The sequence below is a fragment of the Ceratotherium simum genome, chromosome 4, assembly GCF_057802395.1.
Source record: "Ceratotherium simum simum isolate JZ-2026a chromosome 4, ASM5780239v1, whole genome shotgun sequence".
NCBI lineage: Eukaryota > Metazoa > Chordata > Mammalia > Perissodactyla > Rhinocerotidae > Ceratotherium > Ceratotherium simum.
Window position 1 is genome coordinate 93,198,182 of NC_141903.1, and position 23,258 is coordinate 93,221,439.

At 38.0% G+C, this 23,258-nt stretch overlaps 1 protein-coding gene across 2 annotated transcripts in view; it reads right to left on the reverse strand.

The window, feature by feature from the left end:
• Positions 1 to 5,610: 5,610 nt before the first annotated feature.
• Positions 5,611 to 23,258, reverse strand: part of BDP1 (BDP1 general transcription factor IIIB subunit) — an 87,621-nt gene continuing 69,973 nt past the window's right edge. For both annotated transcript variants that reach the window (XM_087430215.1, XM_087430216.1), the window contains exons 33-39: positions 20,821 to 20,884; positions 20,348 to 20,534; positions 19,186 to 19,390; positions 14,891 to 14,930; positions 14,007 to 14,274; positions 12,121 to 12,367; positions 5,611 to 8,300 (exon numbers count right to left, since the gene is read on the reverse strand). In XM_087430215.1, coding sequence (XP_087286341.1) covers positions 8,169 to 8,300; positions 12,121 to 12,367; positions 14,007 to 14,274; positions 14,891 to 14,930; positions 19,186 to 19,390; positions 20,348 to 20,534; positions 20,821 to 20,884 — 1,143 coding nt within the window. In that variant the 3' untranslated portion in view covers positions 5,611 to 8,168. The remainder of the gene's footprint in view (positions 8,301 to 12,120; positions 12,368 to 14,006; positions 14,275 to 14,890; positions 14,931 to 19,185; positions 19,391 to 20,347; positions 20,535 to 20,820; positions 20,885 to 23,258) is intronic.

Here is a 23,258-nt window from a genome sequence, read left to right on the forward strand (position 1 = left end):
AACAAACAAGTCACCCAAGGTTTGGGTGATTCCAGTTGTGATGTTTTTCTATGGCATGGTTCATGTTCCCTGTGACATTTCTCGTATGGTCCTATCCAGCAGGGATGAAGTCAGGATTTCAATAGGACCCAGTCTCCATGACAAAGTCTCCAATGTTCATAAGGGGTATTGCTGTATAGTGTTCTTTTCTTGTAATGTCTTTGTCTGTCCTTGGTGTCAGGATACTGCTGCCTTCATAGAATGAGTTAGGAAGTATTCCCTCCTCTTCAATTTTTTGGAAAAATTTGAGAAGGATTGGTATTAGTTCTTCTTTAAATGTCTGGTAGAATTCACCAGTGAAGCCATCAGGTCCAAGGCTTTTCATGATTAGGAGATTTTTTAATTACTGATTCAATCTTCTTACTAGTTATAGATGTATGCAGGTTTTCTATTTCTTCATGATGTAGTCTTGGTAGGTTTTGTGTTTCTAGGAATTTGTCCATTTCATCTAGGTTATCCAATTTGTTGGTGTATATTTGTTCATAGTATTCAGATTTACTTTTTACTTTACATTTTTCATTTTAATTTTGTGTGTGTGAGGAAGATCAGCCCTGTGCTAACATCTGCCAATCCTCCTATTTTTTTTCCTAAGGAAGACTGGCCCTGGGCTAACATCCATGCCCATCCTCCTCCACTTTATATGGGACGCCGCCACAGCATGGCTTGACAAGCGGTGTGTCAGTGCGCGCCCGGGATCCAAACCGGCCAACCCCGCGCCGCCGCAGCGGAGCGTGCACACTCAACTGCTTGCACCACCGGGCCCTCCCCCATGATTTTAATTTTTTAAGAGAATACAATATTTCAACTTTTATAATAGAAATAAAGATGTTTTTACTTCCTTCTCTCAAAAATGATCCCAAAGCAACAAAGGAACACAGAATTCATATCCCACCTTCAATTAAACTAGGAGACATATGAAGACAGCAGGCAAAAATAGGAATAATAAATTTAGCAGAATAAAGGAAGCTGAGATCTAAGTGCTTGCAATGGAAGATACAAACAAGTAACAAGTCAATTTGCCTCCCAGAAATCCATGTAAGGCTCAGGAACTGGGGGCACCAGGTACAGAGGAAGGTATGAATGGGGGTGGGGAGAGGCAATACAGATCAAGAAACAGTGGAACTACTTGAAAACCTGTATAAGAAGTAGTTAGTACCCCAGCTTTCCACCCCCACTTTGCCTGGAGATAGGAGATATATATTCTCTGGAGAAACCGAATCTGAAATGTTCCAAATTTAGGGACATTAGGCAGGAGTGAAGTGGCAGACTGAAACCAGAGAGATTTAGTGAAAGTCTGGAGGCCAAATCAAGAGAGCCCCTTCCCCCAATTCTCTTTTCCCACCCAGTTCTAAAATGCTGCCTACCAGGCTTATATAGGAAGGAGTCTAGAGAAAACCTACCTCTTCACAGAAAAGAGCTAGAGTGACATTTGAGGTTTCCCAATGAAAAAGCTCCTTGGAAAATAATTGGCATGTCCTACCTACCTACACCCCAATAAGCTTGCAAAAGCTCCCCATCAGCTTTTTAGAAACTTTAACATATGCATGGATAGCCAAGGATCAACAGGCCTGTGAGGAATGCTTTCAACATGAAAAAAAGATACCCACCACCAGCAAGAAAACAAAACCGAAAAAACCTCAGAAGAAACCAGCAGTACAAGGAACAGAAGAAACTAATAACATCCTTAGAGAAATGAAAAAATATTGCATCCATGAAACAAGAACAGGATTATGAAAAAATAAAAAGAAACATTTTGGAAGTAAAAATATTAAGAATTTTAAAAACCTGTAGAAGTGAAGGAAATGTGGAAATAAAATTTTAAGCCTCATTTCCAATTTAACCTTGGTTTGAAAATGTAACTGGAGCTAGAGGTTACAAGCTTTAATTAGCCATTTCATGAGAAATTATAAAAACCATGGGAAAACAGATGTTCCAAGGAGTCAGGTACTCTGCTAACCATTAAATTTATTAGATGAATGAGAGGTTAATCCCAGCTGGCCTTAAGTTTAAGTTTATACTTAATATTATACCTATTTAAAATTTTACTTGTTTATATTTATCCTGTGTGTCTTATCATTATGACTGAGTTTCTAAGTGTGTTTGCTAAGAAGGACAAGTAGCGTTCTCATAATACTGAAAGGCTTGCTTTAATAGCTCCAAGGGCTGGTCTGAAACTTAAAGACTATGAATGGAGGTTATAGAAAATACCTTTATAAAAATCTTAATTGTAACACAAAAACAATTTTTTTTTGTTTTGTTTTTCTAAGTTCCAGGAATAATCAGAAAATGAGCATTTTAAAAACACCATTTATAACGGCATCAAAGAACAAGTACTTAGAAATAAATCTAACAAAAGATGTGCCACTCCTAGGTACTTACACAAGAGAAAAACATGTCTACAAAAAGATCTATATAAGAATATTTATGGTAGCTTTATTCAAAATTAGTCGAAATTTGGACTCCACCCAGTAGGAAAATGGATAGAAAATTATGGTATTAGCGCTGTGAGTGGGAGTGCAGAGGGGCTTAGGGAACTTGCTGGGGTGATGGAAATGCTGTATATTCATTTTCTGGGGTGGTTACACAGGTGTAGACATGGTCAATACTCAAGCTGAATACTTGAGATCTGTGTATTTTATCAAATGTAAATTATGCCTTAAAAATGTTAATTGTAGAAAACTGTGTTGACTCAAACTTATGAACTAAGTCCAAGGATGGTGGTTTTACCTGATGACTCACATTCTGTGACTTGATTCTGTAAATTTGTTGGTCAGAAACATCAAGCCTGTCTTGGCCTTCTCTTTACCGATTTTGTGACTAACAAAGTCACTTCTCAGAAGAAATAGACACTTGAATTTTTCTCCAATATAAGTCAAAATTGAGAAAATCTCCCCCCCAAAAGGAACAAAACAACAATTAAAATGAAGAAAAGAAGGGAGAGAGGGAGGAAGGAAGAAATGGAAAACAGCAGAGAAAGTAATTTAGGGAAGCAGCAAAGGAGGCAGAAATATTGAATTAATAGGAATTCCAGATAGAACAGGGAGAATGGAAGGGAGGAGACTGTCAAAGCAGTTATGCACACACGCCTCCCCGAGGTAAGGAGATGAGCGTCCATATTCAAAAGGCCCATGAAGTGCCAGCAGCATGAATGTGAGGCGGGAAAGGGGGGAAAGGGGCAGGCATACAGCAAGGCTCACGGCTGTGCAGACCAGTGTCAGACAACTCATCAACAGCAGGCCACATTCCAAGGATAGGGATCAGAACGGCACCAAACTGTTAAACACTGAAACCCGGAAGACAATAGAACATGCCTTCAAAATTTGAAGTGAAAATTATTTTCAAATTATTCAAGAATCTGTTCACAGTCCAACTGAGTGAGAGGGTAAACTAAAGACACCTTCAAACACGTCATGTCGTCATCCATGCTCAATTTGGCAGGAAACAGAGGAAGATGTGCTTCTTCAAAACAAATCCAGACAGACACTGACATGAGCTCCAGAAACAGGGAATCCAAACCAGGCAAGTGGGGTAGGGAATTCACAGAGCAATGGCAGATGGAAGTCCAGGGTGGCATCTGCACTGCACAGGGAAACCCATGAAGCCGCCAGTCCAGATTAAAGCAGGAAGAGCGAGCTCCAGAAGGTTTTCCAGGAAAAAGTGAAGAAAACAGTTTATCTGACAGTCTGATCATGTGAAAAATTATAAGCAGAGGCTATTTGGCTTTTTTTTTTTTTTCTGTGAGGAAGATTGGCCCTGGGCTAACATCTGTTGCCAATCTTCCTCCTTTGGCTTTAGGAAGATTGTCACTGAGCTAGTATCCATGCCAATCATCCTTTGTTTTGTAAGGGAGGACACCTCCACAGCATGGCTTGATGAGCAGTGTGTAGGTCTGAGCCCGGGATCCAAATCTGCAAACCCTGGGCCACTGAAGTGGAGCACGTGAACTTAACCACTATGCCACCAGGCCAGCCCTAAGCAGAGGCATTTTACAGACTTGCTCAAGGGTGTGGAAAGTTAAGTCACAGGTTCAAAAACAAAACTCAAAGAAATAAAAAAATCAAGCAATTATTAACTCAAAGAAAAACAAAAAGTAGTACCATAAAGGAAATATTATCTTAGTACATTATGTGGCACAGCAATGAATAATTACAACAAAAATATTGAATACGGGTAAACCCTAAATTGTGATTAACATTGGGAGAAAGCAGGAGGGAAGCAAGTTGTAAGAAAGCTAAAATTCCTATGTACCGTAACAAAAAGTCAATTAACAATGTTTAACATTTGTAAATAAGAGATAACAGAATAATTATATTTAGAAATATGTAGGGGCTGGCCCCCATGACCTAGTGGTTAAGTTTGCCATGCTCCGCTTTGGCCGCCTGGGGTCGGTTCCCAGGCACGGACCTACACCACTTGTCAGCCGTGCTGTGGTGGCGACCCATATACAAGATAGAGGAAGACTGGCACAGATGTAAGCTCAGGGCAAATCTTCCTCAGCAAAAAAAAAAAGCAAAAGCAGAAGAAACAGCTCGTTTGAAATCTTCTAGCACTATTTCCCTTTTTAAGCCATGTGTAATAATTTTTTAAAACAGGAAACGCATATTAAGAGGTTAGTACAGTGCCCAGCATAACAAATGGTATGTTGTTGTTTTGAAAAAGTGACAGGTTTTTAAAAATCTGGGCAGGGGGAAATGAAGGTAAAAAGATAAAGTCAGAGTGAGCTTAGCAAGCAAAGTGTGTAATATGAAGTATTTTACCTTGCTACAGGTTAGCCCCAAATTTAGCTTTCCATCACAAAAGAAAACAGCACAAGGATTCACATAGCCCATATAAAGAATAAGATCAGTGGAACAGAAGCCCAATTATTCCTGGCACTGAGGCCAGAGAGAAATATCCTCTATAGATATTCTTAAGTAGGATATTGGATGATATAATCATTACAGTAAAAATAATTTCTTTAGGCTTTTGGACTATTTCACATAACGTCCTTAAACAGGAGCAGACAAAACAATGTAGCTGACATGCACAGCTCTTTGATGATCAGACAAAAATTTTGTCTGCTGAAAGAAATGGCTAGACTACCCTTTAGGAAAGTTTTCACAGATATTTCTCTCCGCTAAATTTTTTGACCAATTGAGATTTTGCCAATACCCACTTCGAGACGTCCAGGTTTATATTATATCCAGGACGAAAGTTTCCCACTTGTCTTCCTCTATAGAGAAAAAAAGTGACAGAGAAAAAAGGAGTAGAAGGGATTGAGTTCTTGTATCTAAAAATTCATCAGAAGGAGCAAACAAAGAAAAAAGTAAGCAACTCTTCACGTTCCAAACGTGGGGGAAAGTCTTTTCTTTATTCCTGCAAAATCAAAAAAATATCCTTCACAGCATGCAAATAAGAAAAAAGATTAGGGGCCACCTCATGCCCTAGTGAAAAAGACTAATTCTTCCAGTTATACTATATTTTTATGGAAGAAAGGAAGTATAAGCTGTAGTTGAAAAACTGACTCATTTTGGTGCACTAAACATTAATGTCTTTATTAAGTCATTTGAAAAGAAAAGGACACAACAGAAATAGTATAAAATAACTTTTATTTACATAATTTATATCTATAGAACATAACTGCTTTCTTTAGAACAAGAAAATTTGCAAACGACAGACACTGCTCTTCTGTCAGGCTTCCTCAAGCGAGACAGTGTGCATGGTCACTTCTATTTCAAACAGCACGGTGGCCGACAGTGGGCACTCCGAGTTTATCTGTGCCTCAATCCTTTACCAGCAATTAGGCTTGTAAATCCTCATGTTCATCACTTGCTAAGACGTAAGTGTTCAGGAGGAAAAGCCAAGAAAAGATAAAGACCTTTAATCATATCTCCTTTAAGGATTTATACAAATGCAAATTCTTCGCAACATCATCTTCACGTGAATCAGATTAAACACAGGTGTGAACAGCTCTTTCCACCTTGTCAGGTAAATACACTGATTAAGTTTCTCTTTCCAAGACTAGTTTTAAGGATACAATAGTGAGATAATTTAGCTGGCTGACTTGATTCTCAAATGCAATGAATGCCCAAAGATAAAATTATTCTTTATATAGTAAGAAGTTACATCTTCCATAAAATTATTTTGTTGTAGATGTGCAAGAGAAAGATGTTAACAAAGTTAAAAAATAAATATTACACAAGGGGTAAAATAATAGTTTGATTGTGGCAGCCTAACACCCAAACTAACATTAATTACATGAAACCTTTTCAGAATATGAGATTTTTAAAAAATTTATAAAAACAGGGCATTAAAATAGCAATGTGATTTACTACCATGATTTTTGTGACATATTAATCACACAAAATAAATAAATGCATACCTATAGAGAATTTCCACTCAGATTTACAGATCCTCCTTTATGATAAAAAAGTTAAACTGTAAATTTCACTATAGGGGAATAATAAGAAATGCTGTAATATCAATTGTTTTTAATAAATTAGGGTTACTGTTATACTTGCTGAGCCACATCCTATTTTAGTAATGAACTGAAAGCCGGCCACCATTTTTTGCAATATACAAACACAATTATCTAGACATGAAAATATCTTCCCAATTGAAATACTGATCATTTCATAATACAATCCACACAGTTTTAATTGTTAGGCACCACTACCTCACAGACAAGGATGTCTTGGTGAGAACATTACTGTCCACTGCTGGGCTCAAACCAAAGCGCAGTCCAGCCCTGCCCATCACTCAGCTACTGTCTGGGCCTGTTCTCACATCGCAGTGGCAGGACTGAGCAGGTGCCACAGATGCCTTCCGGCCCACAAATGCGAGGATACTGCCCAGGAAACGTTTCTGACTCCTGATCTAACGTATTACCAACCCAGGCGGCTTTCCAAAGAGAGAGTAAACCTGCTCTTTGAGAAGTCTAATTTGACCCACCAAAGATCTGCTTGGGTGGATAACAGAACTACATATGTAAATCACAAAATCTTGAAATTAAAAATAACTCTTCAATTCATGTTGATGATGATCACTGACTTAATAAAATCTTATTGTTTTCTTATTTTTTGTTTTTAACATCACAATTATGTTCTATGCTTTAAAGGCCTAAGTGCTCCTTAAGCAGAATTTAATGGAGGGGGAAAACTATCAAGAAATTGGTTTTTAAAAAAAGGAATGTGTGTGTGAGTGTATGTGTGTGTACAGGACATTGAGTTTTGTATGGAAATCTGCCTCATAAATGAAGTTAAGCGTTTTTTTTTTCCCCATACAAATCCTGAGATTATCCAAGAAATAAAAACAAAAAATTCACAGTACAAAGTCAATATACTAAAGAATGAGAAAAAAATGTATTCAAAACATATACACTATCCAAACACACCACTTTAAATATATTTAAAATTAAAGAGGGCAAGGAGACAAACATAAATTTGTTAATGCCTTCTTTACCCATAATCTGAGGGGTGAAAATAATTAAAACTGAATATTCTTTTAAATAAAAAATTTAAAAATAAATAAGCTTTTTGATGTTTTATCTTTATAAATAATAAGTTTAAATACTAGTTCTTCAGATTAGGACTAATGTTACATCAACATGAATTAGAAAAATGCCTATTTTTCAGTCAGTCAAACAGCTGATACTAGAGAAGTTGTTACCTTTTACTGCACTAACACGGAGTTTCACAATCTGCTTTCACGCACTGAGAGGCTACGGAAAAGGCCCTCATCATCCAAAACCAAACCCAAACAAACAGAAAAACTGCATAGAAGAAGTTGGCTAACTGTTAAGGACAATGCACCTCCAAACACGTTGGCACTGTGATGCGTATGTACACAGAGACACTATCCACAACACTCCAAAGTGTCCACTGTGCTCGGCACCGGAGAGGCAGCATGTAAACAAGAGCTGCTGTCTCTGTCTGAGAAAGCAGGCTTAACTGCTTGGTGTTTCCAGAATGTGGAATAAATCAGAAGGAAAGGAATCTCAGCAATGTCTTCCACTGATAATAAAAGCTTCAAATCAAGTTCATTAAATATTCAAAATCAACCTAGAGAAAAAGAGCCAGGGGTTCTTTTTTCTATCTACTGCTTTGTTGATATAACTGACTTTGGAATCCTAGACTTTAAAAAAAAGACTTTTATTCTGTTTCATCCACTTCGATGAAGATGTCACTAAAGAAATACTCAGAGACTGTGGTTGGCTCCCCTTCAGGTGCCCGGCTTTGGCCACTTTTACATTCTTCTTTGGGCAAGGGGTGATCACAAGAAACCTGAAAAAGTAATAAAATAAGTATGTCATATAACACTTATCTATTGGTAGTGGTAGTCTAAATTGATATTTGAAAAGCAATATAGTAATAAATATTAATAACTTTAAATACATTCATACTCACTGACCCAATAATTCCATTTCTATGCTGTTATATTAAGGAAATAATTATAAACATAGTGAAAATTTTATGAATAAGACAAACTTTGCAGCATTAGTTATAACAACAAAATTGGAACCAACAAATGCACAACACTAAACATGATCAGGTTAATTACAGTGCACACATGCTCCATTACTTCACCCTAATCTCCATGAAAAGATTTTAATATAGAAACACATAGCATTATTAAATCTATGATGAAAACATTTTCATGACCAGCATAAGAACAGACAGACCGATGAAACAGAACAGTACCCAAAGGAAACATACCAAATCAAAGCAATCCTATCAGAAATCAGCATAGTGATAAATCTATAAAAACTTGAGACAGCATGGTATTGGCACAGGAAAAGACACATCAATGACACAGAAGATTAGAAGGATCCCCAACACATATGCATGGGAATTTAGTATCTGATAAAAATGATATCTCCAAAAAAAATGAGAAAAATTGGATTATTCAATAAATGATATTGGACAACTGTATAAACATCTTAGGAAAAAAAAGTCAGATCTATTCCTCACCAAAATAAATTCTAGATGATCAAAAGATTTAAATGTAAAAACATTTTAAAAGTATCTACTATAAAATGCCATGGGAAAAAACTTTCATAATCCTGGAGTGGAGGAGAGAGAATTTAAAAGCTAGAAGCCATACAAGAAAAGATTGATAAATTTATCTACGTAAACATAAAAAATGTCTGCATTGCAAACACTACCATACACAAAATCAAAAGACAAATGAGATAAAGAAAAAAAATATTTGTAACCTATATCACAAAAGGTTTTCTTTAATATAAGAGCTTCTAGGGGCCAGCCCAGTGGTATACTGGTTAAGTTCACGTGCTCCACTTCAGAGGCCCGGGGTTCGCAGGTTCAGATCCGGGGCGTGGATGGACACACTGCTTGTCAGGCCATGGTGTAGCGGCGTCCCATATAAAGTAGAGGAAGACAGACACGGATGTTAGCCCAGGGCCAATCTTCCTCAGCAAAAAGAGGAGGATTGGCATGGGATGTTAGCTCAGGGCTGATCTTCCTCACAAAAAAAAAAAAAGTAAAAAAAAATAAGAGCTTCTGCAAATCAATATGAAAATCAATATGAAATAACCTCATATTTTTAAAAAGTCAAATGATATGAACAGATGGTTCACAGAAAAGTATAAATGAATCAAATACACGAAGACATGCTCAATCTCACTCATATGCGCTCATTAAATCTATGAAGAATGTCAAAAGCAGAAACATTTGATCACATGGCAGTGTGAAGAAAATCCCTCTCCTACACTGCTTATCAGAATAGAGAGTAACATAGTCCCTGCAGAGGACAATGAGGCACTGATGGTCAACAGAATGATCATTCCTTCTGTCCAGCAATTCTCTTTCTAGGAATTTAACCTATAGATAAATGTGCAAAATGGCCCATTCATAAGTTATCTATTACCACACTGTTTGAAATAACCTAAATGCCTACCAGTGTGTGAGACCAGCATCACTCTATGGTATGTCCAACCAATGGAATATCACATAGTCAGTAAAAACACGGAGGGCACTGCTGGGCACTTATTCCTAAAAAATGGAAACTATGTCCACACAAAAACCAGTATACAAATGTTCATTCATAATAGCCCAAAACTGAAAACAACCCAGATGTCCTTCAGTGGGTAAACGGATAAACAAAACTGGCACACCCATACTATAGAATACCATTCAGCAATAAAAAGGAACAAACTATTGACACACAGAAGCATCTGGATGACTTCTCTAGGGAATCACGTTGAGAGAAAAGAAGCCAATTCCAAATGTAGGATTCCACTCACACACTGTATATAAGATTCCAGTGACATGACATTCTTGGAATGACAAATTTAATGGAGAATAGGCTGACAGAAGTTAAGAGCGTGGGGGTGGGAGGGAAGAGGGTGTGTCTGTAGAAGGATTCCTGCAGTGATGGAATGTTCTGTATCTTGACTGTTGCAATGTCAATATCCTGGTTGTGACATTGGACCATCGTTTTACAAGATGTCACCACTGGGGAAAACTGGATAAATGGGACATGGGATCTCTCTGTATTGCTTTTTTACAACTACATGTGAATCTACAATTATCTCAAAATAAAAAGCTTAATTTAAATTAAAAAGAGAGAGAGCGAGAGGGAGAAGGAGGAAGATCTTTATCTGTGGTTTTGCAAAGATCTCCAAGACATACTGTTAGGTGAAAAAAGCAAGGAAGAAAATAGCGTGCTATTATTTCCGAAAAAAGAAGAAAAATGTTTATATTTGTGTATATGTAAATATCTCTGGAAAAGTAAACCCCAAACTGATAATACCATATATCTGTGGGAAGGAAAACTAGGTAGCTAAAGGATGGATGTGGGAAACTTTTTACTGTACTCTCGTTTTTGTAGATTATAAATTTTAAAACACAGAATATACTACTTCTACAAAAAATAAAGAGCAATTTGAGAATAACATTTAGTTTAGATTCTCCCTTCACACTGTATATCAAAGTCAATAACCATGAATAGAGTTAAAGTTTTAAAACTGATTACTGAAAATTTTATACCTCTGGAGAAAAATTTCCTAATATAAAAGCAATTTAAGAAATTGCAAAGAAAAAAGTAATGAATTTGACTAAGCATTTAAAACTGATGTATATCCGAAATTTTAAAAAGTAAATAAACTTGGAAAAAACTATTGGCAGCAAAGAGCTAAAAGGTATATGGCTTTTTTACATACAAAAAGATCTCACGCAAATTTGTAAGAAAATCACCAAGATCCCGAAAGCTATAAATCAGCAAAAGATAGGAACCAAAGAAAGAAAAAAAAAAAAAAACAGAAAATCTAGTAAATATATGGGAAAAAACCAAGTTAGTAACTAAAGAAATGCAAATTAAACGAATGGATGACAATTCCATCCCTCTACCATTATGTTAAATAAGAAAAACATTTCTTTGAAGAGTCACTCCCTCAGGCTGGCAAAGGTGTGAGCGAACTGGCCTCGCCACACCACTGGGACCGTAACTGCTCCCCACAGTCATCTGGCAATTCTAATACAGACTCGTAAGACCCTGGTCCCAGAAAACTACTCTAGGAAGTAATATAAAATTTAAAAGAATTTAAAGCTGTTCTTTACAAAGTACTCCTTCCTTTGAGCTCAAGCTGTCCAATAGATGGTCACCAGTCTTTCCTCTGTTGAGATCTTAAGTCACCCCAATACTGTGCCAAAGCCTGTGATCCAGGTTCACAAATTTTTCCATCCCAGTACTTGCCATGTGGATAGCTTCAGAACACAGAGAAGTGAAACATGCAAACAATTCCAATTTCACCATTCCTTGAATCCTTGTGGGTGTCAGGACACACCTCCTGAAGCAAATAAAAGGCAAGCACTGCTTTGTTTTGCTTCCACAGGTCAGAGGGTCTTCGCATGAAAAGAACAGCAATTGAGTGTCCATTCACGGCTAGTTCACTGGCTCTGTACTGAACAGCATCATTTCCTCATTCCACACCGTATCTCCTCCCAGTATAGTGGGTATGAGGGGGAGGAGACGGGTAGGAGTTGCTCTGCAGTAATAATGAAAACAACTGCCATGCTCTTCCTAGTTGAGCCTGATATCCAGCCCATTCTATACAAACAGTAAAACGCAGCAGTCACCACGTACCTGAGCGGCTGAACTGCCGACACTCTCAGATGGAGCACTGACAACACTGGGGGATGGAGGCAGAGCAGAGGACTCCTGAAGTTTTTTCTGGCTTTCACTGAGTGGATTCGACCTTCTCAATTTCTCTCTTGACACAGGTATAACAGGTTTTAGGCGTTTCTTACTATGAACCTGAGTAGGTTCATCAGACTCCAAACTATTCTTTGAACATATTAAAGACAAAAATCCCAGGGGTCTTCTGCCAGGTCTAGAAATACAAACAAAAAGACACTCAAGAATACCCAGGAAGACACATTCTTTTTTTTTTTTTTTTTTAAAGATTTTATTTATTTTATTTTTCCCCCCAAAGCCCCAGTGGATAGTTGTATGTCGTAGCTGCACATCCTTCTAGTTGCTGTATGTGGGACTCGGCCTCAGGATGAACGGAGAAGTGGTGCCTCGATGCGCACCCGGGATCCAAACCCGGGCCACCAGCATCACAGCGCGCGCACTTAACCACCAAGCCACAGGGCCGGCCCGGAAGACACATTCTTAACACCAACTTCTTTCCAGTAATGCTGTAACAGCACATGTGATGCCACATTAGTGGTATCAACACACCCACTAAGTACTAACACCACTATGCCATGACATATATTTGTGACAAAGGTCAAAGCTTACTCTAGAGCAGTTCTTCTCAAGCTTGCGAGTGCATACAAATCACCTGGGGATCTTACTAAAATGAAAGTTCTAACCAAGTTGGTGGGGATGGCACCTGAGTTCTGTATTTTAACGAGTTCCCACATGATGTTCATGCTGCCGGTCCCAGGACCACACTCTGAGTAGCAAGGCTCTAGGGCAGCATCAAATGACGGTCCATGGCCAAATGCAGTCCACCGCCTGGTTCCATAAACAAATTTGCTGGCACACAGCCTCGCTCACAGTTTACATAGATGGTTGCTTTTGCACTACAGAAGCAGAGTTGAATAGCCGCAACCGAGACCATGTGGGCCACAACGCCTAAAATATATACTATGTGATCTTTTACAAATTAGAACACTGCTTTTCAACCAGTTTTCACCCAAACCCCCATGACGCTTCCCTCATTCTATTTTCAACACATCTCTAAGGCCAGAAAAGTTACTGCTGAGCTTTGCTGTCTGGGGTCTACATAACAAAACAGATTCACTAACTACGCAGTTTCAAGCTACACACACCCATTTTCCCCCTTTCTCTTGGTGGAGGCTGGTGCATGTCCTCTATTCTTCAACTCACCAACACTGTGTTAATGATTTGAATGCTGCTGACAAGCCAATAATTAACCACAACCCAGAAGGCGCGCTTCTAGAGCATGAGAACAAGGTGGGAGAAGTGGGCTTGGAGCTTAAATTCCACACTTTCTCTTATGGGAAGAAAGCCCGGGTTGACCTCTTTGGTGTGCCACAAGGGAGAAAATGCACACATTGTGATGTGAATAAAACAACCTCTCGAGCTACTTCTGAAGTCAGCCCTATGTCTCAGACCATCTACATCTGCACTGGCAGCTACTGTATGGTTGAATAAATAACGATCAAAATAATAACCACAGACAATCTGGAAAAGACAGTGTGCAATACTAAATTCTAAAGATTTTCTATCCAAAAATTCGAAGTTTCAGCACTTCCAGTTAAGCTCTTATGATATGGAATGTATATTTGTCTGAGAGTCCTACAACAGTGCTTGGCATCACTGTATTTCCTTTGATGAAACGCCTTCCTCTGCATTACTGACAGCAACAGGTTTATAAACACCATCCATAGCACTGGACTTAGTCTTTACACACTTGTTACATCTGTTCCGAGTAGGTTATATTTATCACTACAGAGAAATGTATCACTACAGAGAAAACCAAGATTTTCTCATGGTACCTGGAGAGTCGGGTTTTTGAAGATGATGTGATGCTGTCCATTTGTTCAGAATTAGAAGCAGCACAAGTTCTTTCTTCCTTATCAGACACAATCATCTCAGCCTGAGGTAACTGAGGGGTATTCTTTTCAATATGTGTGTCTGTTATTTTATCAAGAGATCTAGATTCTAGACTCTGAAAAGCTGGTTCAAGTTGCTCTTTCTGAGGTTCTGGAGTTGTATGTGTGCTTCCTGAGGGAGGGAAGACATCTTGTCCCCCGGAAGGCTCCCCTTCAAAAAAAGAAAACAAATGGTAAGCACATATATTGAAATTAATACATCCTATTGAACTGCAATATTTAAAGGAAAAAACTCATGACATTCTTTCATAAACCCACACTAATAAGAGTAAGCGAAACTATACATTAGTAGTTACCTGGACTACTAGGAACACTGTAAACGGTTAGAAGCTATGGTAACAGCTTCTGCATTCAGATAGAAACTAGTTGTATCAATATATTTTGACCTAGAATATCTTTCTCCATAAATAATTCTTGAACTAGCAAGATGAAAGAGCGATCACTGTTAATCTCAGGGTAGAGCTAAGGACCTATAAAAACTCCTTTATCCTCAGCTTTCTAATTCCTAAAATATAGCTGCTGAGCTCTTACAGGAAATTATGTAGCCATGTGGTTTTCTCATAATTACAGGATAAAAGTAGCTTCTCATGGCTACCAAAGAGCCAAATCCAAGATCTCAGCAAGGAAGAAAACTTCTAATAATAAAAGCATGATTCTTAGAGAAAAGTGGCAAGATTCTGCTTCAATCCCAAATTTGAACAAGATGCATCAAAAATAAGCTGGGGTACTTAGCAAAGTGCAATCACATTAAAATTTATTTCACTCACCTGTTTCCTCAAAAACATTAATTAATTCCTTTGAACACACCTGTTTTAAGAAAATTTATAAAAAAATTTAGAAATCCATTTATCAAATAAAATTAATTTTATTTCCTTCTTTCTTTTTTAAATAAAGAAAGCATGTAGCCATAGAAAGCTCTAGGGTCAGACACGTCTTATGGGAATTATACCAAACATTCATAGAAAAGACATTGCTACTGTTATTCAAACTGCTCCAGAGCACAGGAGCAAGGGAAAGCTTCCATAAAAACAGGAGGAGGGAAAGCTTTTTACAAATCAAGCATAACTTGATATCAACTAACAGTCTCACATCAGTGCAAAACATCAAATGAAACATTACAAGCGTAATTCAGCAGCACATCAAAAGACTAATACATCATGATCAGGTACAGTTTATTTCAGGAATGCAGAGACAGTTCAATATTATGAAATCTACTAACATAATTCAACAGATCTGAGGAGAAAAATAATATTATCTCTCTATTTGTGGGAAAAGTGTCCAATAATATTCATTCTTGAAAAAAAAACTCTTAATTGAATAGACAGACATTTTCTTAACACCATAAAATATAACTATTGCAGGGGCCAGCCAGGTGGCATAGCAGTTAAGTGTGGGCACTCCACTGCGGCAGCCCAGGGTTCAGATCCCAGGCGCACACTGACGTACCACTTGTCAAGCCACACTGTGGTGGCGCCCCACATAAAGTGGAGGAAGATGGGCACGGATGTTAGCCCAGGGCCAGTCTTCCTCAGCAAAAAGAGGAGGATTGGCGACAGATGTTAGCTCAGGGCTAATCTTCCTCGCAAAAAAAAAAAAAAAAAAATATATATATATATGTATATATACATATACATATATATAACTATCGTAATCCAAAAGCCAGCATCCCACTTCATAAACCCTAGAAGTATTCCCAGTAAAGTCAGGAGTAAGAAAAAGATACCCACTGTTAGGACTATTTTCTGACTTTTTTTTTTGAGTTACATTAGCCAATACAATTAGAAAAGAGAAAAAAATTAAAGATATAAAAAGCATATGAGAAGAATTAAAATTATATTTGCAGATGATATTGTTTACTTAGAAAATGCAAGAGACGGGGCCGGCCCCGTGGTATAGCGGTTAAGTGCGCGCGCTCTGCTGCTGGCGGCCAGCCCGGGTTTGGATCCCAGGCGCGCACCAATGCACCGCTTGTCCAGCCATGCTGAGGCGGCGTCCCATATAAAGTGGAGGAAGATGGGCACAGATGTTAGCCCACGGCCAGTCTTCCTCAGCAAAAAAAAAAGAGGAGGACTGGTATGGATGTTATCTCAGGGCTGATCTTCCTCACAAAAAAAAAAAGAAAGAAAGAAAACGCAAGAGAATCAACTGAAAAATTACTACATACAATGAGGGGAATCCAGTAAGCCCTCTAGATAGAAAAGAATTCAATGACAATAGGAACAAAAAAGATAAAATTCTTAGGGATACCCTAATAAGAAACGTACCAGGGGCAGGCCTGGTGGGTTAGTGGTTAAGTGCGCCTGCTCTGCTGCTGTTGGCCCAGGTTCAGATCCCGGGCGCGCACTGACGCACCGCTTCTCCAGCCATGCTGAGGCCGCGTCCCACGTACAGCAACTAGAAGGATGTGCAACTATGACACACAACTACCTACTGGGGCTTTGGGGAAGAAAAAAAGGAGGAGGACTGGCAATAGATGTTAGCTCAGAGCCGGTCTTCCTCAGCAAAAAGAGGAGGATTAGCACCGATGTTAGCTCAGGGCTGATCTCCCTCACAAAAAAAAAAAAAAAAAAAAAAAAGAAACGTACCAGAATTGATATAAAGAAGAGCTCAAAATACCATTGAGAGACACAAAAGACTTAAACAAATGGAAAGACATACCATGTTTTTGGATAGGAAGATCCAACATCACAATTATGACATCAATTTTCCCCTTGTTAATCTGTCAAGTTAATATGATCCTAATACAAGTACCAATAGGATTGTTTTTAAAAGCTCTGCACAAACTAATTCTAAAATTAATATAAACTTTAAAACATATAACCAACTAGGAGAAACTTGAAAAAAGAAAAAAATTGTATGGAGGGGAGAGACAGGCTATCCTCTCAAGATATTAAAGCACTTAAAAGCAACAATAATGAAAACAGTGTGATACTGGCCCTGGAATAAACAGGTGAATCACGGCAGAAGAAAAGAATGTTCAGGAATATACCCAAATAATATGGGAATTTAATAACTGTTTAAAAGTGGAATTTTAAATCAATGGAGAAAGGATGAATTATTCAATAAATGGTGCTGACACAACTGCGTAGGCATCTGGGGAAGAGTAAGTTGATTCCACTCTTCCTAACAATAAATAAACTCTAAATAAAGTTTATTGTTTAAATAAACTCTAAACAAATCAGTAATATTAACTAGAAGAATTTATGTTTAATCTCAAGGTAGACTTTCAATGTATAACATACTCTCCAGAGTATGTTATATACATAAAAAGTCTGATAAATCTGATTACACACACGCATAAATGTCTGCAGTTACGTGTGCAGTCTAGAATTTTAAAACTATAACTTTGACTTTTTATAAGCAATTTTTTATTGTTAAAATGCTGAAAACACAGTTTAGAAAATAAAAATCACAAATAAGCTCGACAGACATTATACTTTCTTTATATATTTAGTCACACCAATGTACCTCTATCATTTTTTAAATGGCATGTTATAAACTGGTGACCTAATTTTACATACAGTAACGTACTATGATTTTTTCATGTCATTAAATATACTTTAAAAAAAAAACAATGTCTGCATGGAATGCTGATAAATTATTTCTTTCTTTCTTTATTTTGCTGAGGAACATTGGCCCTGAGCTAACATCCATCACCAATCCTCCTCTTTTTGCTTGAGGAAGATGCACTCTGAGCTAACATCTGTGGCAAATCTTCCTCTATTGTGTATGTGGGCCGCCACTATAGCATGGCCACTGACCAGCGGTGTAGGTTCGTGCCCAGAAACTGCACCTGGGCCGCCAAAGCAGAGTGCGCTCAACTTAACCACCAGGCCACCAGGGCTGGCCCTGATAAATTATTGAAACTGGGTGACTAGTACATAGGGATACATTATACTAGTCTGTCTACTGTTTTAAATGTTTGAAATTTTTCATATTAAAAAGTTAACCAAATAAAGTCTGCATGAGAAAACCATAAAAAGTAAAATCAAAAGACAACAAACTGGGAAAAAATATTTGCAACTCATATCACAGACATACATAAGAGAGAGTTCTCCTAAATCTATAAGAAAAAGATCAACAACCCAACTGAAAATGGCTAAAGAATATAGAAAGTCATTTCACAGGAAAGGAAATACAAATGGCTTTCTTAGGCATATGAAAAGATGTTCAACTTTACTCATCGTAACAGAAGTTAAAACAATTCTGGGATACCACTTTTCACCTATCAGATATACGAAGATACCCTGCCTCTGTTGTCTGCTATCATCTAAGGACTAAGGGTCTTCAACCGTCCCTTTGAGAATCTAGATTCTAAATCAGCTTCTCCATAGTGTAGTTACGTAGCGTAGTACATTATGAAAAGTACCGGAAGCAAAAACAAGAGGGTGCTAAGAAACCTACAGCACAGTGACGCATGATGGAATCTGCACAGCAGCGTCAGGCTTCCCTGAGATATGATGATTGAACTAAAGAAATCTGTATGTTTTGAAAGGGAATGTTCCATCAAGAAGAGACAGCAAAAAATGCACCGGCACATGAAGGAGTATCAGTGCATTCGAGAAACTGAAAGATGGCCAACACGGCTAGAGAGTGAGGCAGAGACCAGCACAAGATGAGACTAGAGAGCAATGGGCCAGACAAACACAGGGCCTTGGAGGTTCTGGTGTTACTCCTAAGAGCAACGGGAAACATTAACCATTATGACAATGGTGGTGAGGATATGACTATTATCATTTTACACAATGGAAACTCCATCAGAGAAGTGAACCATCTTGCCTAAGGTCTCACAGCAGTTAAGTGGTACAGCCAAGATCCAAATCTGCATGATGCTTTCAGACTTAATTAGCCAAGGACACAGAGCTGGAAATGGGTTTCCTGATTAATGTCCATCAATGTTTATCTAGAACTGGATGGAAGTGATAATCCAGAATCGGTTTTACCTGGATTGTTTATGGTGAAAAGTTTTAGAACTATATTTATACAAAGAGCCTAAAGGAAAAAACAGAAATAGATCTGTTGTAATACGACTAACTTACTTGCTTAATGACTCTTATCTTACCTCGGAGGTATATTTTTGAAAACTGTCTCTTGAAGTGAGTGAATTTTTTTTGGCAGGAGGAACATGGTCACTTTCATCAAGCCTACAATGAAGTCTCTTCCTAGATATAAGATCCAAATTAGCAGGAGGTTTTTCAGAATTGTCTCTTCCAGAATTTGATAAACACATGGCGTTCTGACCAATTGAAGTTACTGGAAAACTCATACTGCACAGAAAACACATACATATTAAACCAGTGAATCAGAATTACTTAATGAGGTGAAAGGCTGAGCTCTCCCAACAAAAACTGCCAAAAAACTTAAAAGTAACTAATATACACTTGGCCATGGCCACAAAAATGAGAGTTTTGAGCTCCATTCAAACTTAAAGGCTTACAACCTAAATTACATAATACTGAATTAAATCTAAGGTATAAAAATAGTGTTTTCTTTGCCTGTAAAGTTAAAATTTTAATCTAAAATGTCTCTTCCTAATATAAAAGGTTTCGATATCTAATGCTACTAGAAAGACTTAATTAAGTATCTTAGCCAATGACTGTTACAATACAACTTAACAATTCCACAGTAAAGAATTAAGAATAGTAAGAATATACAGAAATGTTATCTCTCTGTATTATTTTTGCAACTTTCTTCAAATGCTTATTTATTTCAGAATTTAAAATATGTATGTTTATAAACTAACCACACCTTTAATAGAAGCCATTTTATGATCCAGATTGCTAAATTCTTTTAGCTTTCAAAACACTTAAAATACCAAACAAGGAGCCAGCCCTAGTGGTCTACTGGTTAAGATTTGGCGCTCTTACCGCCACAGCCCAGGTCTGTTTCCTGGTCGTGGAACCACCCACCCATCTGTCAGCTGTCATACTGCGGTGGTGGTTCACACAGAGAACTGAACTAACAACTAGGACACACAACCATGCACTGAAGCTTGAAAAACAAAATACCAAACAAGTTTCCTACAAAAGTATTATATTATACATTTAAATGGTATCTTTATCAGATATAAAATCAACGATTTCTTCTCTAATTTACCATATAATTACTAAACAAGAGCTCCAGGACAATTATGAACAGCGTTAGTGACTGGCTTGTTCAATCAACACTATCTGAGGCATAAAGCACCCTTTCTCTCAGCAAAAACAGTTGAGCTCATTCGTTACCTCGTGTCGCCCCTTTCTTCTGTGCTCACTGATTTGACCAATATGGGCGCTGGCAGTAGAGGGCTTGGCGTTAACTGTGCGGCGGTATCAGTAAATTCTTCTACTGCACTGGTTGGAATTTCCACCAGAGTTAAAATGAACGCTTGTTCATCCTCATCATTTTGATGTACGTTAGCAACCAGATTCACTATCAAAGGTTAAAAGTTAGTAATGAAAAGATGAATCATGAAACAACAGAAAATCATTAATTTATTTCATCTCTAAAGAGTCTATAAAAAATAAAAAGTTATTTCATAAAGGATAAAGATGACTCACTATGGAGAGAATTTATAATTCTGAAATACACAAAATATTTCAAGTTTTTGTTTTTAATTTAAGGCCATCATAGACTAAAAAAATTGTTTTGTTTTTCCACAGTCAAATGGAAGGTAAAAACCACACTACGAGGTTCTTTATTGAAGCTACTATCATACCTGTTAGGTCTTGAGTGCTGATCACATTTTCTTGTTGGACTTCTGGAACACTAGCTGGTGTACACTGCCATAAAAAATTAAAACGAAAGAGGGAGATTGACCAAATCTTAGTTTTTTTTTATTTATTTTATTTTGTGTGTGTGAGGAATATTAGCCCTGAGGTAACATCCGTTGCCAATCTGAGGAAGATTGGTCCTGAGCTAATATCTGTGGCCATCTTCCTCTACTTTGCATGTGGGACGCTGCCACAGCATGGCTTGATGAGCGGTGCATAGATCTGCGCCGGGATCCCAACCTGCAAACACCAGGCTGCTGGACCAGAGCGCATGAACATAACTACTGCGCCACCGGGCCAGCCCCCAAATCTTAGTTTTAAAAAGTTTTCTTGACAATCTGATACAGTGACAGTTATGGTTTTAAAACTCAACTTATCTAACCATATACAATTTTTCAAATGTTTTCAAAGTTTTAGTTATACCAATAACTCCTGATTCATTTAAATAAACATATATATAAAAGGAATTCTGTCTAAATCGTTAAATATGTGTATTCTATGCAACGATTTCTGAAGTAACAGGAGAGCGAGATGCAAACTCCTCGACCTTCTCTCCAGCCCCAGCACAGCAGCCACTGCACTGTGAGCGGGTCACATCTGAATGGAGGCAGACTGACTGTCCCCCTGCCTCCAGCATAGCTCCCTCCAATCTGTTTTCCACAAAACTGCAAACATTGCTTTCTCCAAAATGCAATTCTGTTTGTAATTCTCTATTGCTTAAAATCTTAAAACTTTCATTTTGCAGCCAACAATGTTAATAATAGACTCAGGCAAGAATCATCAATGCATACTAAAACTATTGGGAGAAAGGTTGCTGGGTCTCGTTTGATAAACTACTAACACAAAGTGGAAAAGAGGCTGCTACAATGGAGAAATCAGGCAGGCACCATTCTAGCCAAGTGATCAGTCAGTATCACCAATTATGGGACAAACTGATATTGTGTGTCTTCGGATGTGATGCAAAAGGAAGAACACAACATCAACTATTTAGTAATCTTGCCAAAAAATGTTTAACTCAAATCTAATAATGAGGAAGCAATAAAAAAAAAAAAAAGATCCAGATTGTGGATTAGCCTGGACTCTTCCAAAGTGTCCAATTCACAAAAGAGGAGAAAGGGCGGGAGAACTACTCTAGATTAAGAGTCAGGAGAAATGACCACGACTCTATTAGTGACGTATCACTATTAAATCAATGTTAGCAGGTAGTATGGAGGGTGACAACATGCAGTGTGGTGACAGTACTGCCAACTCTCTGTAAGAGGATGCCCTTGTTCTGATCAGATACAAACTGAGTATTTATGGGTGACGGCTCACACCTGCAACTTACTTTCAAATGGTTCTGTTTTTAAAAAGCATCTATCTGTAGAGACGCAGAGCGAGAGAGAGAGAAAAACCGAATGAGGCAAAAGGTTAACAATTAATGAATCCAAGCAAAGGGAGATGAGAGTTCTATGTAAGATTCTTGCAACTGTTCTCTAAGTTTAAAATTATTTCAAAATAAAAAGTAAAAATAAAAAAGTTGGGGGGGGGGAAATCCCATAACTTTGTTTGTAGATCAAAATTCTTAGCAAGTCACCAAAATTCCCTTTATGATCTGTTCCCAGGCTACCTAACTTGTGTCTAACCACTCCCTTCACTTATATTCACTCAAAACTACTCACAGTCCCTGAACACGTCATTCTGTTTCACCCTCGTCATTGCATATGCTCCTCTCCCTTTAACTGGCTTATTCATACTCGTTCTTCCGATCAAGGATTCTTTGAATCCTGGCTGCACATCAGAATAACCTGGGGAACTTAGGGAAAAAAAAAAAAAAAAAGCTAACACCTGTGCCCTACTCCCAGAGACTGGTTTCACTGGACTGGGTGGGGCCCCAACAGAGTCCTGCGCACTCTCTTCCGCAGCACCTATCAGAGTTTAACCCTTCACTTACTCATCTGATTCCCATCACTTTGTGTCCCCAGCGCCTCACACAGTGTCCAACATGTAGTAGCAACATTTCAAAAACACTTGCTTTGTGAAGGAACTTCTCAGATTCAGGGGCTAAGAAGTAAGAAGTGAATTCTCTGTGTATAAAATACTTCCTTTTTCAAAGCTTTTACAGCAAAGCTAGGTATTGGCTGTTTTATCCCTATGCTCCAGAGACTAAAAACATACTCAATAAAAATTCTATCACAATACATTCTTCTTGCAAAGGCAAAACTCTAGGGAAAGAAAACAGATCACTGGCTGCCAGGGGCTGGAGCTGGGGAGAGGGGGGTGACTGAAAAAAAGAGCAAGGGGATTTTGGGAGTGATGGGACTGTTCATGTATTGATTACACGACTGTGTATGTTGTCAAAACTTGTAGAACTGCACACTAAAAATGATGAAGTTTACTGTAT